Source organism: Rhineura floridana, chromosome 12, assembly GCF_030035675.1.
Source record: "Rhineura floridana isolate rRhiFlo1 chromosome 12, rRhiFlo1.hap2, whole genome shotgun sequence".
Lineage (NCBI taxonomy): Eukaryota > Metazoa > Chordata > Lepidosauria > Squamata > Rhineuridae > Rhineura > Rhineura floridana.
The window spans coordinates 3708908-3729682 of record NC_084491.1 but is presented as its reverse complement, the minus strand read 5'-3'; the positions used below and the strand labels follow the sequence as shown (position 1 = coordinate 3729682).

At 45.7% G+C, this 20775-nt stretch overlaps 1 protein-coding gene across 8 annotated transcripts in view; it reads left to right on the top strand.

Annotated features, from left to right (window-relative positions):
- The window catches only part of KANSL3 (KAT8 regulatory NSL complex subunit 3), a 34242-nt gene extending 14003 nt beyond the window's left edge, over positions 1 to 20239 (top strand). For 7 of the 8 annotated variants that reach the window (XM_061593542.1, XM_061593541.1, XM_061593546.1 and 4 more), the window contains 11 exons: positions 45 to 248; positions 1049 to 1208; positions 3815 to 3892; positions 7236 to 7421; positions 9350 to 9434; positions 10225 to 10379; positions 11011 to 11123; positions 15132 to 15354; positions 16716 to 16861; positions 18427 to 18595; positions 19522 to 20239. In XM_061593542.1, the coding sequence (XP_061449526.1) occupies positions 45 to 248; positions 1049 to 1208; positions 3815 to 3892; positions 7236 to 7421; positions 9350 to 9434; positions 10225 to 10379; positions 11011 to 11123; positions 15132 to 15354; positions 16716 to 16861; positions 18427 to 18595; positions 19522 to 20081 (2079 nt within the window). In that variant the 3' untranslated portion in view covers positions 20082 to 20239. The remainder of the gene's footprint in view (positions 1 to 44; positions 249 to 1048; positions 1209 to 3814; positions 3893 to 7235; positions 7422 to 9349; positions 9435 to 10224; positions 10380 to 11010; positions 11124 to 15131; positions 15355 to 16715; positions 16862 to 18426; positions 18596 to 19521) is intronic. The other variant, XM_061593547.1, reaches the window with a different exon arrangement.
- The last annotated feature ends 536 nt before the right edge of the window (positions 20240 to 20775 follow it).

The window sequence follows — 20775 nt, the reverse complement described above, 5'->3', positions numbered from 1 at the left end:
AGGAGTTACCTTGGAGCCTAACTCTTGTCTTGTTGCCTCTGCAGGATGAGATAGCTGACTTCCTGACTGGAGTGCTGACCCGTGCAGACAGCCACTCAGGCTCTGACCCTCGGGATCTAGATGCTGAGAAAAAGAAGAAGTCGGCACGTGACTCAGCTAGACGGGATCTGTCCTTTGACATGCCAGAAAGAGGCAGCCAGCCGGCCTCTCCTGCAGCCAAGATCCCGGCTTCACCTTCAGGGTCAGAGGTAAGGACAGGGCTGGGGGAAAATGTGTGCTTGCAAAGGGTTGTGCAGTAAATGATGGTTGTGTTGATGGTAATAGAATGTGTGTCCCCCTCCCTCCCCCCAAAAAAGATCAGAGCGTACAAATCTCGAGTGAAAGATGGTGGTGGATGGATGTGAGACTCTGGCACCTTCACTCTGTGGCTTTAGATTTTGCCAGGTATTGCAGGCCCGACTTTCAGTGCTACTTTTACAACCATAAACCACAGGTGCAATTGGCCAGTCCTTGGAAACATAATTCTGGATTAGCTGTGCCCACCTTAGTCTGATCCAGAAAGGCTCTTCCTTCTCAGATTTCACTTTAAAACAGCAAGTTTCCAGCCTTGATAAGAACAGGGACTTAGATTTTGAGAACACTCAGTTCTGCGCTTGTTACTCATCATGTGAGCCTGCAAATGAGGATCGCAGTCAGCCCTGTATATGAAGTTGGGGGCACAGTGAAACCCATAGTTGGGGAAGCGAAGGTTTTTCTGTGTGTACACGGAGTAAGAAATAACGTTGCTAATGTTTACCTTCTCACTGAAATTAAATAACACTTGGCAGAATTTGGCAAAATGCTCCTTATAGCTAGGTTGTCCTTTGGCATTGCCTCTTTGGCAGATGAAAGGGGTCACTAGCAGGGCTAGGACTCATACAGGAAGTGGGGAAGTGTGGGGTCCATGGGCACTGTCAGCTGTCTCATTAGGCTTACAGGTCTTCCCCCTGAGAGTTACTAAGCATGTTCTTTGTGGCGCAACCCTAATGGCTTTCCTTCCCTTGGATAGGATCTCTCCAGTGTATCCAGCAGCCCCGCCTCCAGCCCCAAGGCTAAGATGGCCACCATGTCATCTGTCCAAAAATCCAGTCAGATTGGGGCTGCCCAGCAGCTGAAGAGGCCTGTGCAGCGGACAGAAGCAGCAGTGCTGACCCACAAGCAATCTCAAGGTAACTTGCCCTGTTTGTCTTTGTGATGAGACTCCTCGCATCCTAGGCATGCTTGGACCGGGAGTCGGGCAGTGAGCAAAGTTCCTGCTTTTGATTCCCAAGCTTCCTTCAGAAAAGCAGCTTTCAGAAAGGGTCTGTCTCCTCCAGAATAGAATCCCTGCATGTCGTCTGTTAGCCAAGGGCGCAGGGAGGCCAAGAACCTCTTCTGCTCAAAAAGAAGCCTTAATAGGCTTTAGAGCCTTCTGTTTTTTGCTTTCTGCTTTCTGGCTGCTGCTTGTGTCTTTCAAAGGCTTATAATGCGTACGTGCAGATACATTTGTATGTCCCCATCCGTTGACTGCATGTTGGAATATCTGCTGAGAAGCATATGAGATAAACTTGTGTGTTGAAAGAAGGGGTTACCACCAGGAGGGATAGAGAGATACCATAGAATCCTTTTATCCTATCTGGGGATGAGCTCATACATGCTGTGCTTCATGGTCTGGTCTGTGGAATAAATACAGGCAACTCCAAGAGAACGGCACTAATTATGGACACGGATTTGCCACAAATGTGCCAAAGAAGTATGGCTCTCCTGAGCCACCCACCGCAGTGGCACAGGATAGATTTGGGGGGGGGGTTGTCTGTAGCCTTCAGCCTGGTTTTCTCTACGCCCACGCAGCTGAACAGGCCTGCCAGCTCCCAGTAGCACCACACCGTCTTTCTGCTTGGGAGTACAGATCCTTCTCCTTGCACTTTTAACCCCAAATCTCTTCTCTGGGTCCCTTGCTGGGACTTTTGTTTTTGGCAACAGGGGAGCTTCAGCCCAGTCTCTGCCACAGTGCTGCCACCATAGCCGCTCCTCTTCCTGTGATGCTCGATGTCATGGGGTGGGGGACAACATTTCTCAAGGGTTGAAATACATTGTGCTGTTGTTGGGTCAGCTTTAGTCCTTGTTAGCTTGGCCTTTGGGGCCTCAGAGATGGAAACTCCTTGAGTGCAAGAGACGGTCCTCGCTGCTAGCAGGTGCAAATTCGGGATCCCAGTTGTGAAATCTAGACAGAGACATCACACCTTCGGAAAAGCAGCAGTGTGTGTGTGTTAACCATTCTCTGAATTCAGCTTCACTCTTGGTTGTCCTTATAGATTTAGGAGCATCTTAGCAGCCGAGTATAGTCAGTGCAGAACCGAGAGTGCGTGCGTGGCAGCATGATTGCTCCCCTCCTTTGTTAGAATTCATGCTCATAGTAACAACGTTTGTGATGTAGTTGCTAGCCAATGCTAGCAGGCTTTACGCCGCGTGCCTCTATTCTTGGGAGGATCCTAGGACTGATGCTGTGTTGCGCACAAACAGCCGTCATTCTTTGCTTTCTAAAATGTTTCATGTTGTTTGTGACAACTGTTTTCCAGTTAGGTAACCATCTGTCTGAAATGACTAAAAGTCCTTGTTGTCAGGAAGTGGCCCTGCTCGATAGATGGCTGAAAGTGCTGCAACCTTCCTAGTCTGTTTGAGAGAGATTAATGCAGAAGTTGCCCAGTTCTGCTACCTCACTGGTCAAGGGGTTGGGGGGGGTTCAGAGCCCAGGGGCTGGTGAAGTGCTACAGTGATTTGTGCTGCTCTGAGCTGGTGCCCTCCAGATGTTTTTGGACTACAACATACAGCAGTGCTGGCTGGAGCTGGTGGTAGTTAGAATCATAGGATTGTACAGTTGGAAGGGGCCTAGAAGGCTATCAAGGCCGACCCCTTGTTAAGTGCAGGAATCCAACTTAAAGCATCCCCGACAGGTGGCTGTCCAGCTGCCTCTTGAATGCCTCCAGTGTGGGAGAGCCCACCATCTCCCTAGGTCATTGGTTCCATTGTTATACCACTCTAATAGTTTGGAAGGGTTTTTTTATGTCCAGTTGAAATCTGGCTTCCTTTAACTTGAGCCCATGTGTTCTGCACTCTGAGATGATTGAGAAGAGATCGTGGCCCTCCTCTGCATGGCAACCTTTCAAATACCTGAAGAGAGCTATCATATCTCCCCTCAGTCTTCTCGAGGCTGGGCATGTTTAGCCTGGAGAGGAAAAGACCGAGGGGAGACGTGATAGCACTGCTCAGGTACTTGAAAGGTTCCCACACAGAGGAGCGCCAGGATCTCTTCTCAATTGTCCCAGAGTGCAGGACATGGAATAATAGGCTCAAGTTACAGGAAGCCAGATTTCAACCGAACTTCAGGAAAAGTTTCCTAACAGTTAAAAGCAATATGACAATGGAACCATCGACCTTGGGAGGAGGTGGGCTCTCCAACACTGGAGGCCTTCAAGAGGCAGCTGGACAGCCACCTGTCGGGAATGCTTTAAGTGGGATTCCTGCCTTGAGCAGGGGGTTGGACTCGATGGCCTCATAGGCCCCTTCCAACTCTGTGATTCTAGCTCCCACCAGCCCCAGCCAGCACTGCTGTTGTAGTCCAAAGCATCTGGAGGGCACCAGGGTAGGGGAAGCCTGGACTGCAGTCATGCTGGTGAGAGATGCCTCTTGGGTCTGCTTGCCAGCCAGCGGCAGAGTGTCTCTTCTCCTGGTGGGTAGGAGGGAGCCCCCCTCAAACACGAGCTGCGATACTGTAATTCTCTCTGGTTCATTTCAGCTCAGTTTGCTGCATTTCTGAAACAAAACATGCTGGTGAGGAAATCCCTTCCTCCTGGCACCTCTTCATGCCTCTTTGGTGAGTATCTCCTCACTTGCTGCCTCTCTTCCTCCGTCCCCCTCCTTCCCTCTCCCTCCTTGCGCTGCTTTGGCGGCCTTTGGGAGCCTTCCTTTCCCTTGTTGTCCTCGTGTGGCTTTAATGGGCGCAGAAGCAAAGTAGCTAGAGATGCAAGCGCAGGGTATGAACCACCTCCTCTCCCCACCCCACCCTACTTTTTTACACGGCCAGCGATGGAGAGTTTTGAACTCTGTCTCTCGGCAGCCCTTTTAAAATTTCACCAGTGTTGGCAGTCACTTTTGCAGTGGGCCTCAACCCTTTCCGTCTGGACCTGGAGTTGTGCCAGCCCTGCTTTTTCCATGGTGCTCCCAGAACATAGGACGTTGCAAACAGCTTTCCAAAGGAGGAACTGAGCACTTGGCTTGAGGTTCTGGGTGTAGCAGTGTGGATGGCTTCTGGAGGTAGCTCTTCTGTGAGGCAGCGCCATGCCGCCTTCTGGTGGTGGACGTTGGACTCTGTACATCAATGTGGGAGCAGACAGATCTGACTCGTCGTGGGCTGCAGTCACCAGGAAGCTCCCTTGCCCAAGCCTCGTTCCAGTGCAGCGTGGCCTGACAAATTTCTGACAGTGCCTCATGCTAATAAGGTTGGGGTTTTGTTGGGGGGGGGGTTGCTTTTTGGTATGACTCTGTCTCGGGGTGGGGAACCATTTTTAGCCTGAGGGCCACATCCCCTCCTGGACAACCTTCCAAGGGCCATGTACTAGTGGTGGGCAGGGCCAGAGGCAAGACCAGGCGGAGCAACAGACGCAAATTCTACCTTTGTCCAGTAGCCTGGCTTCTACTCACACTCATACTCCCCTCTCTATCCTCCATCCAGGCAAGCCGGAGGTGAGATCAGAGGTCAGGGACAAGGGCCAGCCAGGCAGAATTACTCGGGCTGCAGACCCTCCTGCTCTGGGGAGAGTTTCAAGGGCCAGACAGGGAGGCCTGGAGGGCCGCTTTTCATCCCTGGGCCTGAGGTTCCACACTCCTGCTTGATCTGGACGAATATAATGGGGAGACCGTCCCCGTCTCCCTGTTCCAGTCTGATTTGGTGGCCTTGATGCCCCATCCCTAAAAATCTGCGATTGTATGAACTGAACTCCACAATGGATTTACAAGGGTGGGGTACAGTGGTTGGGTCCCTGTCACGGCAGGAGACCTGATTCCCACCTAGGGCAAGTGGCTGTAACACTATTAAACAAATGCCATGCTAGCAAAATCCAAGCAAAGCTCAGATGATGGATTGCGTGTGGAAAGTATATTTATTCATGCGTACACTGTGAAAGTAACATTAGCAACATTGCCAGCTCTTACTAAAACACAGTTTGATGGCAGTGTATTCATCAAATAGAAGAAATGTGTGTATTGTCTCTCTCATATATATGTGTATACTGTATATATATATGTACACATATATATACACACACACACTTATGTATACATACACATATATATTTCACTGACTGCACTTTAACTCGGTTTTCTTCAGCAGCCTGAATACATAGAAGCTAAGTCACTTAACTGGAACTTGCTGGCTTATCTTCCTTAACACATGGAGGAAGATAGTTTCCTGCCCCGCCTCCACGAAAACTCAGGCTCACAACGGCATCCTCTTTCTCCCCAGAGTAGCGGGTAAAGAATCAGCTGCAAATCTGACGGAGCTCCCATGGAACTGTCAGGTTGCCTCAAAGTGAGGATGGGCTCAGCTAAATTTGGTGGCTATGAGCTGCCAATGAATGGAGTCCAGCAAGGGTTTGTGGCCCTGCAGATCTTGTTGGACTCCTGCTCCCATCCTCCCCCAGCCAGCATCACCAGAGGTCAGGGATGATTGGAGTTGGAGACCCGCAACATCTGGAAGGCCGCAGGTTCCCCGTCCCCTGGAGTAGTGTGTGGAATCCTTAATTGGTTTGGGCTGCAATGACCACCCCAGCAGCTTTGTCGAATGAGATTCTACACATTCTCGGCACTCCTTCATGCTTTGGACTTGAGCTAGCTTGGATATGGTTGCATTTGCTTCAGCTTTGGGGAATCGGGTGTGTGGAGGAGAGGACAAAAGGATATCCAGTTCTGTCATTGCCTGGTGAGGGGCACAGCAGGGAAGTGCTGGCAGCTCTTCATCTCAACAAAGATGCCCTTGGAAATTACTTGTGTGTAAATATATGTAGTCCTTGTCCTGAACGACTGTGGGGCAGAGCTAGGACCAAGTGTCAAAGAGATGTTATTCTTTGTCCTAGTACATGGGAAGCTGGCTCCATCCCGAGGTCTGGGTGAAATTGGTTACTTGGCACGATTCTGGTTCATGAATTGGTTCCCCATCCAGGACAAAGAAGTCTTTAGTTTTACTCTCTGCCATTCTTGCAACCATTAGCTATGGATGCCCGATATCTCATAGCAAAAACACCCCTCCTTAGATGCTGCAGCTTCTCTATCATCTGTGCATTCTGGTATGATAACATATTGGGGGTGGGTTGACCTCAGCCCTACAGAATTTACTGTGTGTAAGATGCCCAGAGAAGAAGGTGCTGAATGTTGTTGGTTCTTGTAAATAGCTGGATCGGTTTCCTGAGAGGTCACATAATGAAGCTGTCTGTGTCTGGCTTGCCATTTGGTCAGAGTGGGGAGGCAGCTCTGAATTTTGTTTAAGGGTGTAGTTTTTGGGACTTGAAACACATTACTCCTTTTGGGGAAAAAAGAAGAGTACATAGCTACCATAGGCTGGGCTTTGAAGACAAAAAAAATATAAGATGGACATTAGCAGAGAGAATCTGATTTAGCAGCCAAATCCTGACCATGTTTACTTGCACATAAGTTATGCTGAAATCAATAATACCAAGTTTAAAAAATTGTTAAGATGAAGCTGTAAGTCTTGGTGACGTCAGTGGGAGTTAGTTGCAAGTTAGGATGCTTAGGATTGCAGCCCTGCTGTGGAATCTGGTACACGTTGAAATGAGGTCGCTCTGTTGCCCTCCTGAGTGCAGTTCACCATGCCTTTCCAGTGGCTTTCTTCCTCTGACTTTCCCGATTGTCCATTTCCTTTGCACCCCACAAGTCCTCCCCACTCCTTCCCTTCTCATATTCCTATATTACGCCATTGGAAAAGGGCAGTTCCAATCCATTTATTTTTCATACTGATAATTGGCAACAAGGGCTTTGAGTGGAAAGGAAGGGCTCTTGGTCCAGGAGAAGCAAAGGCCCTTTCTGGCACAGGGTAGCATGAAGGAAGCTGCAGAGATACGCAGGGGCAGATGTCCAAGTTTGTGTTGGGGAGCTCCCTTGTGCACTCAGGTTCAAGTCAGCTGCCTTGTATCATCTGGTTTCAGTCTCTTCAGAGCAGCAGTCGGAGGTAGGGGAGAAAGAAGATCTGCGAATGCAGCTGAAGAGGCCCCAGGCCCCCAGTCCAACTCACGGCTGCAAAGCTAAGCGAGCCAAAATCAAGGTGACGATCGTCTCCCACGGGGAAGCTGCTGGCATGGGAAATGGAGCACCCTTGGATGTACCACCGGAAAGTGAGTCCTGGGAAGTGCAGCTAGCTTGCAAATACCCAGAGGTGGGCAGGCAGGTATAATGGTCACAGATGTCATGTGTAAATAGTCTGGAGTTGTGTTTTGACTGGGAGAGTCATGGATAAGGCTGATGGATTAACAGTTTGGTCTGGTGTCTGTGATAGCACAAAGCAAGCACCTGGAATCTGGTATTGTCTGGCATGCAAGGTTTTGGCACTGGTCTTAGTTCCAGGGAACAATTAGATAATATTTTTCAAGAGCAATTTCAAGTTGCAGTTGTATTGCAAACGAGAGAGGAACATGATATTTCTTAATGTAGACATGTTTTCAGGCTGGAATTGTGGAGCGAGTTTGAATTGTTACATTCTCATTATGTTAGAAAATGAACTAAACTAATATAGCATTCCAGTGGAAGGTATGATCATCACAAAGCCCGAGGCCCTTTTATGGATTTTTATTGATGACCTGGCAGTATCCTTGCACTGCTGGGGGACGAAGACAAACTGAGGCCCCAGAAATCCCTCAGCTAACCCTGGAAGGTTCTTGCAGGACTGCCTATTACTCTTGTCACAATGCAAGCTAAGGAGTGGCTTTGGCTGCTACATTTGCAGGTATTCCCCAGGCAATGTGGTGATTCTGGTTGGTGGAAGGCAGAAAACAGCTCTGTGAAACCTGCCTGGAGCATGTTGAGTTTCAAAGGTCTGGTCAGTTTAAGACCTTGGCATCCAAAGCTTGTCCTACTCAGAGTAGTTGATTATAAACGATTTTCTGAACTGTGGCATGTTTGGATGCAGCACCTGTCTTTGTAGATGCATTGCTTATGCAAGTATGCTGGTTAGGGAGTTGGGAGTGCCCACAGCTCCCTGAAGATATGCACATTCTGGTGCAAATAATGGTTCACCACCACATAACGTGCGAGGTAGCCCTAGCATATGAAGGAAGGGTACAGAACAGGAAGAAGCAGTATTTGTTGTAAGGAAAGGGTGCCATTGCAGAAGAGCACATGGTGTGACACTGTGCTAGAAGGTAACTCCTAGAGTTGTCCAGTGGTTTGTGTTCGCACCAGAGCTCTGTGTGAACTAGGAGTCTGGATAGCCACATCTGGAACACTGGGGGATAAACCGGCTAAGCAAGACTTTTAAACTGGAAGTTAGCGTGGGCTATTGATCCCATTCCAGAAGAGACCTTCATGTGGAACAGGACTGACTAAATCAGTTTGAGCACATTCAAACATGGAGACTTCCAAAGCTGTAAAATGTGATACGTTTGTTCTGTTTAGTTAGTTAATTCAACAGTAACTTTTTTTACTGTACAAATTAACTGCTATTTAATCACTGAAGCATAAACTTACCAGCTTTGAAAGTCTCTGTTTCCTTTTATTTTTTAATTATCCAAACTTTATTTCTTTTCACAGAAAATAATGAAATGCAGAAGTAAACTTGAACCAAACAAGAATTCCTTCTTACCATACATGGACAGGTGGAATGTGCAAGACAGATTTTCATTTGTATTCAAAACACTGCAATAAACACATAATTTTGCTTCCGATCCTGTGTATTTTGTATGCAAGATGCATTAAGACATGCCCTGCTATGAATGATTGGCCAGTGAAAAGAGGTAGTAAAGGGTACTGTGGTAAAAGAGGGAAAAAAGAAGACACAAGTAGTGTAAGTGGAATCAGCAGGAGTGCTGATTGCTGCTTCCAAACTTGAAGGCCTCTGGAGGCAGTGAAGCTGCTTGGAGTGCAGAATCCATTTGATTTGTTACCTGCTGTATGTGCCGAATGAATCACACAGTGACATGGTATTTCTTGCATCTTTCATGGCAGTGTCAGCCTATTACTTGCTGAAGGTTGATGCTTCCGTTTTCAGTCTTTGAGACATGCTGCTAGAGAAGGTCTCATAGAGGACACTCCTTCTTTCATTTTGCAGTAGCTGCAGGGAAACCTCTTGCTGTGACGTTGGGACAGTCTGCATTGGGTGCAAAGGAGGTAACAGGTCTGCTTGCCACCTCAAAGTGAGTATCTGCTGGCCTTTGATGCCGTTAGGTCAGCCCAGTCATCATTTGGCAGCCTGCAGTTGTGCATGAGTCATCACAAAAAGTCACTTCACTAATCTTGCATTGTCAGTGCTTTCCCAGCACGAATCAGTTCTGAGAAATAATTCATTTATGGAATTCATTGACACAGGAAGCATTCGTTTACTTTTAAAATATTTTTAATCCTCCCTTCCTTTCAGAGTTATGTATGTCTTGATGGTCACTAATATACACCCCACCTTTAGAAGGAGATTAAACACGTTCATAAATGATGGACCTGGCTATTAGTCATGATGGCTGTATGCTCTCTCAGTGATCTAAGGACCATTTGCTGTGGATCAAGAGCAGGAGAGCTCCTTAATCCCCTTTTTGTGGCTCCCTGGAAGCATCTGGTTAGCTACTGTGAGAAGCAGAACATTGGGCGAGAAGGGCCATTGGTCTGGTCCCGCAGGGCTCCCCTTAGATTGTTAAAGTGAGCTTCATGTAAGCAAGAAGTAGCCTACAGTCAGCGCTAGAGAGGAGAAGCTGCCATCCAGGCTGCCATGTGCCTCCAGCACTGGGCAGGTGCACACCTGAAAAGGTGTGTGGAGAGCAAGCCGCTCAAAGGGAGTTTTTTGAGGGAAAGGAAAGCTTCTTGGTGTCTGAGCAATTCCGCAGTTGCCCCACACAAAGATCTTGTCTGAATAAAGAAGTCTGTGTGTGTTGTGTGTGTTTGACATCCTCCGGCTGCGGCTTTGTTGCTAACTTAACCATTTCCTTTCCCCCCCAGGCCAAGTTCTGCAGCAGACAGCCCCTCTGTAAGCCCCACCCCCTCGGCCGCCATCCCGAGCAGCACAGCCCCAAGTGCTTTCCATGCCCTGCAGAACAGGCTGGTGGCCAGCGGCGCACCTTGTATGCAGGCCCAGCCCAGCAATACTCTCCAAGGTAACTGCTGACTGTGTCTATTTCTGTGAAAAGTGGTATAGAAAGCAATTGTTGTCATCTATTGTGGCCTCTGGCTTGAATCTGAGAATTCCTTTCAGGTAGATTGTCCAGAGCTCAATTTTTTTATTTATTTTTATTAAATGTGTGTCCTGCTGGCCTTCAGCACGCAGTGTTCTCACGGTGCTTAACAATGAAATTTTTTTTTTAATCTAAGGCATCAATTAAAAATCACAATCAAAAGATGGCAGGTAAGACACGATCAGTAACAATAAATAAGGGAGAGTTAATTTTAAAAACCTTCACAATGCCTGGGAGAAGCTTCCCAGCCTGGCACCAAAAAGACAAAGGTGTGCCTGCCAAGTGAGCTTCCCTGGTGAAGAGAAGCCAGGTGCCACAGGCAAGAAGGCTCTGATTCCATTTCAAAAAGGCTTGGGATGGGGGGGGGCTTCAGACATGCAGGCTAGCGCCATCATTTGAATGGAGAGAGAGAGACATACATTGGCCTGGTTATCCAGGGCTGTCAAATCCACAGCTGCTCTTGAATTGCTTGCCTGGATCAGATTATTGGTCCAGACATCAATGGAGTTTGTTTGCTTGAAGGACAAAACAATCCTCTTTGATTTCTCTTCAGGGGCAGCTTCCGCCAGTAGCCTCCTGCAGGGCTTGAGTTTCAGTCTGCAGGACATTGGCACCAAGCCAGCGGCTCTTCCAGCAAATGTTGCTACTGCAGGGACTTTGGCGCAGGTAGGTTCCCTGTGGGTGGCCAAAGGGGACCCTGGTCCATTGGAGGTGGGAAACAGGATTTTGTGTTATTTATTTATTTATAAATATATTTGTATACTGCTGTTTCATTAAAAAATCAAAAGTGGTTTACAACAAGTTAAAAACAAAACAGACAGCAACCATACAATAAAAGCATTAAAAATACAATAAAAACAAAGGTCAACTATTTATGGGTTTATAAACCACTTCCTAACAGGTGTTTCCAAAGTAATGTCCAAGAGTAATATCAAAGAACAGCAATAGACTGTGGTGCAGACTGACGACAGACCCTTGTGTGGGGGGAGGGGGTGAAGAGAAGAGCGATCGGTGCCTTTCTATGGGTGTTTCTTCACTCCTTATGCAAATTTCTTTCTTTTTTTTATCATTAATTTTTATTCAAATTTTCAAAGACAAAAAACAAAACAAAACAAAAATAATTAAACAATAAAATAAAATGTTGACTTCCGATTTGTCGCAGATCAGTTATAGGTCTACAATATATAACAATCCTATCTCTAAAATTATATTATAAAATCACTTTCCTCCAGTAGTTATCTTAATTAATCATCAAATCTCATAAACATTACTTTATTCTTTCCACAAAAAGTCAAAGAGAGGTTTCAGTTCCTTGAGAGATATACCTTTCAATTTTTCTCCAAATAAACATGTTGATTAATCCATCTCGTTCAAATCTATTAGGTCCAATAATTTCAATAGCCATTCTTCCATTATCAATGTTAATTCCATCTTCCATCTTCAATAATCCTGTTAAGTCCAGTAATTTCAGTAGCCATTCTTCCATTATCAGTATCCCATAATAATCTTGTTGTCATAGCCATAGTCCAAATAAACATACCGATTAATCCATCTCATCAAATCTGTTAGGTCCAGTAATTTCCATAACCATTATTCCATTATCAATATTAATTCCATCTTCCATCTTCAATAGTTCTGTTCAGTCCAGTAATTTCAGTATCCATTCTTCCATTATCAGTATCCCATAATAATCTTGCTGTCATAGCCATAGTCATATAATAAGAGTCTGATGGGAATTTCCTTTATCACAAATATTTCCTTGCCATCAATTCTGAATATGTTGCTGAAACATTGTTGTAAAGTCATATCTCTGTTCTTCTTTTTTACAAAATGCACTGGCTCATCTCTTGAGAATTTTTCCATTGTCACATATCTGTAGTTAATTCCATAGGTTTTTTCTATGTCAAGCTCCATCACATCATTCCAGTCCAGAAAATTATCCAAGACCTTGATAACTTTATCTCTAATATCTTCATTAATTTATTCAGAGACAACGTTGAATTCCAAACAATAAACTTTGTTTCTAATATCCATAAACTCCAAATCTTTTTCCAATTCCACATTTGTTCCAATCTCCAGGGCTTGTATCTTCCCTTTAATTTTTCTTTTCTCATCTCTAATCTCATAAATCTCCTCTCTCACAAGATCCCCTATTTCTTTAAGCTCCTGCGTCATTTTGCCAAATTCAATTTTCATCTCCTGTCTACCCTGTCTCAGAGTTTGTTTCGTTATCTCAGTCTCATCCATTATTTTCTGAAACATAATTTCTTCCATGGTCTCAGCCACTTTCCTGATTGCCATTCTTAAAACCACAAAAACAAAAATTATTTCAGCCACAATTGGGTTAATATTCCAGGCTTGATGACATCACAGTGTAGACAGTACAGCCTGCCTTATCTCTTATATGTTCAGGAATACAAAACAAATTTAGTTCCCAGCTTCAAAACAGTTAGTGGCATCGTGAACAAGTAGATTCGTCAAAATGAAATAGACCAAAAAGAAAATAGTCCCGGACATATAATACTCCAAAGTTCATAAATCAAATTTATTTATTTTTTTCCCCTCCTCGAAATAGAAATCCCTCTTCCGTTTGTATCTTTAGAATGCACTTCCAAGCCAGCTTTTTGCAATAAAAACAAAGATAAGCTTTTTCAATTTCTTTCCTCCTTAATTTCGTGAATAAAAGAGAAGAGTTATAACTCACCCAGAAATTCTTTATAGCTAATTCATTGACAAATCTCTTTTTGCTGCAACAATTTAAACCAAGTGAAAAAAAATAGAAAGAAGGATGCTTGCCTGTTAAAGTCTGTTTTTCTTCGAAGAAAAGATAAACGTGTCGCTTAATCAGTTAGAGCTTGTTGGAAGTCCGCCCGGCATTGCTGGCTGAACCTTCTCTCATAAATTAATGAAATCCAGTCCTCCCAACAAAAACAGGCTTTTGTGGTTAATCTCTACGTTTCTCCCTGCCCGGGAGAAAATCTTTACCAGTCAAAAAGAACGTTCTGACTGATTTTAAAACTGAAAAAGCTTCTTCTGAGACGAGAGCTCGTCTCAAAAAGCAGGCACAAGCGAAGTCACCCTTCCCGGAAGTGTCCTTATGCAAATTTCTTAAAGTAAAAAAGAAAAGGGAGAAAAACAGAAAATGGGGAAAGCAACAGCAACCATCAGTTCTCATTAGCAGTAAAATAAACATCTGTACATCCATCTACTTTTGCATTTGTACACAGATTTTGGTTTTGTGCAAGCCATACTGAATTCCTTCAAAAGGGTTGCCATCTCCTCCACAGCTACCTAGAATGATAATAAGAAACATGCTAAAAAGGAACATTTGGATTTTGGCCATGTAAATTTGTTATTATCATTTTCATTATTAAATTTATATCCTGCCCTTCCTCTCAAAATGGGCCCAGGGTGGCAAACAGGCAAGAACACACTAGAAACATCTATAAAACATCATTAAATGTTTTAAAAATAACTTTAATTTTTTTTTACAAATCTTAAAAAACAATTCCAGCACAGATACAGACTGGGATAAGATCTCTACTTAAAAGGCTTGTGTGAAAGAGGAAGGTCTTTAGTAGGTGCCAAAAAGACAACAGAAACAGCACCTGTGTAATATTTGAGGGGAGGGAATTCCAAAGGGTTGGTGCCATAACACTAAAGATCTCCTTCCTATGTTGTGTGGAACTTCCTGATAAGATGATATCTGCAGGAGACCCTCACCTGCAGGGCACAATGATCGACTGGGTATATAAGGGATAAGATAATATTTCAGGTATCCTGGTCCCAAGCTGTATAGGGCTTTTGTACACCAAAACCAACACCTTGAACTTCGCCCAGGAGCTAATGGGCAGCCAGGGCAATTCTTTCAGCAGCAGGGTAACATGTTGGTGATATTCTGCCCATGAGCTTGGTTATTTTAACAGACATTAAGCTAATCTGCCTGTAATTTCTGGAATCCTACCAGATCCCTTTTTAAAGATTGGTGTTACATTGGCCACTTTCCAGTCCTCAAGTATGGAGGTGGATCTGAGGCTCATATTTTTGTTAGGTCAGCAATTTAACATTTCAGTTCTTGGAGAACTCTCAGGTGGATGCCATCCGGACCAAGCAATCTGCCAGTTTTTATTTTGTCTGTTACACCTAGAACTTTCATCTCTCGTCACCAGTGTTTGCCTCAGTTCCTCAGATTCCTTCCTGCAAAAGTTAGTTCAGGCACAAGGATCTGCCCTATATCTTCCACTATGAAGACGAATGCAAAGAATTCATTTAGCTTCTCTGCAATCTCCTTTTCTGCTGTAGCACACCTTTGACTCTCTTGTCAACCAAGGGTCCAACCGCCTCTCTAGACTGTCTCCATGCTTTGAATGTATTTAAAGAATCTTCTGTTGCTGGTCTTTATGTTTTTAAGCAATGTGTTCCTCAAATTCTTTTTTAGCATCCCTTACTGTCTCGCATTTCTTTGCCCGCGTTTGCGTTCCTTTCGTCTGAATGGAAAGAATAAAGACTTCCATTTTTTGAAGGAAGCCTTCTTGCCTCTAATAGCTTCTTTGACTCTGCTTGTTAACCATGCTGGCATCCTCTTGGCCCTGGTGGTACCTTTACTGGCCTTCTGCCACAGGGTAGGTACCCCTCTCTTACCTTTTCAATCTGTTCTTCTTTTCTGCTTTGCAGACCTCTGCCCTGAAGACCTCAGCACCACTCCAGAACCTGAGCACCATCACCACTAGTACAGGCACCCTTGTTCGTACCATCCCAGTTGCCACGACCTTATCATCTCTCGGAGCCTCGGCGAGTGGGAAGCCCACCACAATTCACCAGCTGCTCACAAATGGGGGGCTGGCAAAGCTTGCAAGCAGCCTTCCTGGCTTGGCCCATATCTCTGGTCAGGGGGCAGGTAAGAGGCTACTGCAATGGCTGCACAGGGAACAGTGATGATCTATGCTAACTAGTATAGCTCTTCCTTACACTATATGGCAGCTTTTACTGGTGAGTAAAAGTAAGCTGAGGTTATTGTGTCATTATCATTATCATTATTATTTACATTTGTATATCGCCCCATAGCCGAAGCTCTCTGGGCGGTTTACAACAATTAAAAACACTTAAAAAAAAACAATTTAAAAACACATCCTAAAATGCCTGGGAGAAAAGGAAAATCTTGACCTGGTGCTGAAAAGATAACAGGGATTAATGAGTTGATTGGGGTCAAAACAACAACCTGCACAGAGCGTGGGTTGCAAAGTATTCCCCCATTCAGAAACTTGAACTGGTATGAACCAGAATCCAACAGTGAAAGCAACAGATGTGTAAATACATAGCAACATTCCTGGGTGGAGCAAATGTTACAGCTGTTAGCTGTTGAGGCTGGTGGATGCTTTCATGCTCTCTGGCATGCACACCCTGACAAAAAAAGCCACTTTGGTACAAGATTTATTCTAAGCTTTTTTCCTATGCACAAGCAGCCAGCACGCTGCCCACCCCTAAACTAGTCATAGAATTTGTCCCATAATATACTATTAGCAGGTCTTTTTTGTGACAGTGCTCCCCTGTACAGGGTACCTGCACCTCTCTTTTTTTGCTGCCCATGCCAGCCATTTTGTGCTGGCACCCACAGTACTTTATCAATATATGAATACTGACACCTCTTTTTTACCGAAAAGGCAATGACTAGTAGTATAAGGTTATGAAGTTTTGAAAGAAACCAGTATTTATCTTCATTTTCTATTTCTTCTTTAGAAATTACCTGGCTCCTTATTAAATCCCATCTGCTCAACTACACAAAAACGTACTTCACACTGCACAATGTTTTTTGACTCTGCATAAAATGTGTCTAGCTGCACATGAGCATAAACCTTGCTGTGGTGTAGTGGCTAGAGTGTTAGACTTGGGCTGGAGAGACGCAAGTTGAAACCTCCACTCAGCTTGAAAGCCATTCCAAAGTTGGCGTCACTCACAGGATTGGTAGAATTAAGTGGCCTAACCCTATTTGTACTGCCCTGACCTCTTAAAGGCAGGGCAAGATGCAAATATGATTTTCCCAGCACCGAGTGTACTGAAACAAACAAAAAAGCCTTCTAAGGCCATGCCCTTCACTAGTGCATCTGGGTTCAATAGCCTCAGTTTGATGTCGGTCTATGCCTGTAGAAGAGCACTCGCAAACGTGACTTGTAACGTCAGCTGTTGTGGCTGACAATTCTGTGGCAAAATGTGTGTTCCAAGAGCACCATGTGCCAGTGACTTTTCCCTCCTCTCTGCCAGGCTTAAAGGCGCCAACCACCATCACGGTGACCCTGCGGGGACAGGCCAGCCGAGTCACGACGCTCAGCCAGGCAGCCATGGGAGCTGTCCAGCCCCATCTGGAAGAGCAGCAGCAGCTGCTGTTATCCCCACCGCAGCCACCCCAGGTAATTCTGCCCGCCGAAGCTATCGCTTTGAGGTGAGGTGCATTAGAAGCAGTCACAGAATCGCCTTCAAGGCTTGGAGGGGTCCTCTGCTTGCTCCTTTCTTGCTCCAGGGGATCCACAGCTACCTCCTCCAGGGTAGGCTTTGTTGCCTTTTGTGTGCCACAGAATAACCTGGACAGCTTTGACTCTTGGAGCGACACTCCGCAGCCCCTCATAGCAGGGAAACATGGGAACCCAAGAAGCTGGCCTTATACAGAGTCGGACCGTTGGTCCGCCTAGCTCAGTAGCGTGTATGGAGGCTGGCAGCGGCTGTCCAGGGTTTCAACCCCTGCTGGACTGATGTGCCGTTTCCTGCTCTGCTATGTTCCCGCAAGCAGCTCGCTCTGATGGGAAGTGGGTGACAACCTGAGAGAGGGCCTTTTCCACTGTGATGCCTGACCTGGGCAATGCTTTCCACAGGGGAGGCTTGCCTTATGTCAGATTCTAGCGTCAGGCAGACTTTTTTATTCACGCAGGCTTCCCGGCACGTCGTGTAAGCTGGCTTGAATTACCTGCTCAGGTTTTTTAATGTTTTGCCATTGTTAATCTGGTCCAGTATCTTGTTCTCAAAGTGGTCAAGAGGTACCACTTGGAAGCTCAAGAGCAGGACCATGAGCACAACAGCCTTCTCCCCACCCCTTTCCCCCAGGGATTGGTATTGAGAGGCACGCCACCTCCAATACTGGAGCTAACACAGCCATCATGACAAGTAGCCATAGATAGCCTTATCCTCCCTGGAGTTCCTGGCTGGCTGGGGCTGATGACAGCTGTAGTCAGAAACATCTGGAAGATACCAGGTTGGCGAAGGCTGGCTTAACCAGAAGATAAGCAACACAGAAATGCGTTAAATAAAGAGCATAGTATGCCTGTATGTAGTCCTCAATGTAACACTCTCCATGCATCTTCAACTGTGATCTCTCAACTCCCAACCCCTTAAAGGGAATACCTGATTCTGAGCTTGTGCAAGGTATTAATAATTTGGGAGAGACTTTTGTGCTTGGTGCGATTCTAAAGCCTGCTTTTGCTTGAACACTGAAGAACATTGTGTCTGGGGATCTTCAGGAGCTTATGTAGAAGAAGCCTGTTGAGCCAGCTTGGTCACCAGGTCTGCTGCATGCAGCACCCCAGTGGAACGCTCAATGCATCCCGGGCCTCTGTCTTTGGGCATACACAGGTTGGAGCTGTAACATAATGTCAAAAGGGTATCCCCACACCCAAAGTAGTGCTGGTCAGGTTCAAAACCAGAGAGTTTGACGGGCGTTTGTGTCCTGGCATATGGTGACAGTTACTTCTAAGACATTCAAGCTGAGGGTTTTTTCTCATAATGAAAACGTAGAATTATGTACACAATGTTGCACAATATTTTTGTCGCACAACATTTTTACAGCATTCTAGGTGGTCTTTTCTGTATGAACTTTGTATGTGGCCCTTTCCTTCTTCTGAACGACACTTCTTGAGTTGCTTGTAGCCAGAAGTGTCATTTTGCTGCCCTCAAGTTCTCTTCCTTTTCTGTTTACATTTTTCAGGTTCCAGACAGTGCAGTTGGGAACTTGACCAGCACAGCTTCCAGCTCCACTCCTTCCAGCAAGCTCTTGCCTCAGGTGGAACTTGGCAAAGCTAAGGCTGGCATGGAGATGTCTCCTGACCCAGCATCTCAACCAACCTCAGCAGCAGCACCACCAGCACTATCCGTAGGTGAGAAATAGTGGCAGTTCAGCAAGGCCTAGAAATCCAACTAGGAGGAAGGGGTGCAGCTACAGCATGTGGCAGGTCACTGCTTTTAGATGAACCGCTGTCCTTGAACGAATGTGCTTGCCTTTTTTAGGTAGACTGATAGTCACTGGTATTCATGTTTACTGAATGTGGATCTTTGGTTCATGAGTCTGAATAGTTACATTGGACATGTGTTCAGCTCTAGTTAATAACTCATTTTCATAAAAATGTCATTAGGCTAGGCAGAAGGGTCTGAATATTGCATAGACCAGGCATCTGTGTAGTATGTAATGCAGATAAACACACCTTGGGCTGCCTAGGAGCCAGGCTTTTTTTTATTGTTTTAAAGCTGTTCTAAAGTTTATATTGCCGGTGTTTGGTGAAACACCCAAAGCTTTCTGGCATTTTCTTCCTTCCATCTGCATCTCTGTGTACCCGCCCAGTAGCCTTCTAGAGGCAGAAGCAAATTATATTTTTATGTGAATCCCTAGGAAGCATTTACTTTCTGCTCTTTGTCAAAGGCAAAATACTAGAACGGTGGCAAAATATCTGGAAAAGTAGGTTGCCTCTTTCACGCTTACCTGACCTATTACAGCGCTTGGGGGCTCACCTGAATGTTACTAAGAATAAAGACTCTCTCCTGACAATCATTTTAGGCAAATGTGTGTTCCCCACGGATGGCCTTGGCTGCTGAGCTGATCTAAACATCGCTGTTGGTGATCAGTTCTGAAATGAAGTATTTAGTGCCATCTTTCAGGGTGAAACAGGAGGGGGAGGGAGTGGATTTCCCCTAACAGTCTGTCTGTGCATATGATGCTTGGTAAGTGAAGCCCTGGCGCTTGATTGCAAAGTTGTTGAATTACCTGAGCACCAACTGAGGCGTCTCTCTTGTCTGTCTTCTGCCGTAGTGCCCAGTACAAGCCCCATGAAGACGCTGTACGTGATGTCTGATGCCAAACTGTCTGCACTGACAAAATCTGTCATGGCCGAGGCAGCTTCTGTCCCCCTGAAGCCCACAGCTGTCCAAACTGCTGCCACAGCTTCCTCCAGCTCCACCTCATCCCCTGTGGGAGCTGTGACCTTTGCCACCTCTACCCCGGTGAGCACAGCCTGCAGCCTGGTGCATTCCAAAGTGGGACCTGTTTTGCAGTCAGCATCCAAGACGGTAATACTGACGTCCACGCTAACGGCCATGAAGGCTGACCGAGCCCTGGGACAGAGGATAGAGAAAGTTAATCTGACCAAAAGCCATGCGCTTGGGCCCGTGGAAACCCTGGGCAGGGTGCCTTCTGTCATGGATGACAGCAGTACCATCATCCACACCAGGGAGAGTCTGGCAAATAGACACCTGCTTCCACAAGGCATGTTACCCGCTGCAGCAGGCACCGCCCTTATCACACTGGGCAATAACTTAGCCAGCTCCTCCATCATAGCCACAGCCGGGCCGGCTCTCAACCAGAAGCCATAGGAAGCAAGTTTAGCAGGCAGGGCTTACATTTAACTCTTTTGGCCTTTGCTAGAAAAGCAGAAGTACCATTCTCTCATTCCTGTCCTCCAAGATACTAGGACATTTCGTGTTTTGTTCCTTTGTCACTTTTAATAAACTTACTTTTTTTGTGTACATAACATTTCTTTTCATTATTGCCTCTCTAAGGGAGGCATTTGATGTAGTGTGCTAGGTGCTCCTTGTCGGTTTCTTATAGCGTTGTTGTCCAAAACATTTTATAGAAAGCCAAAGTGTTCTGCTCCCAGTACAAAGGGAAGTAACAGTGTTTCACTAATGGGAACTCCTGTTGTGGCACCGATGACACTAATAGTTTCTGCTGCTGGTTTCACTCACACCTTGATAGGTCTGAAGAAGGAGGAAACTGGTAGAGGAGAGGGTTGGGGTCTGTCAATCACTTGGCACACAGCAGCTCAGGGTTTTCCAACCCCCACTCCCACTTCTGAAACCATCCGTAGAGGTATCCTGTCCTTCTGACTCCACCTTCACAAGGGAGTAAGTCAAATTCCCTCCCTTTGAATATTAGGCAGGCGCCATCTCTGCTATCTTTTCGGTGCCTTTTGAAGACTTTCCTCTTTCAACAAGACTTTTAGGTTGAGACCTATTCCAGTCTGCATCTGTGTTAGAATTGCTTAATATCTTTTTACATAATATTTAA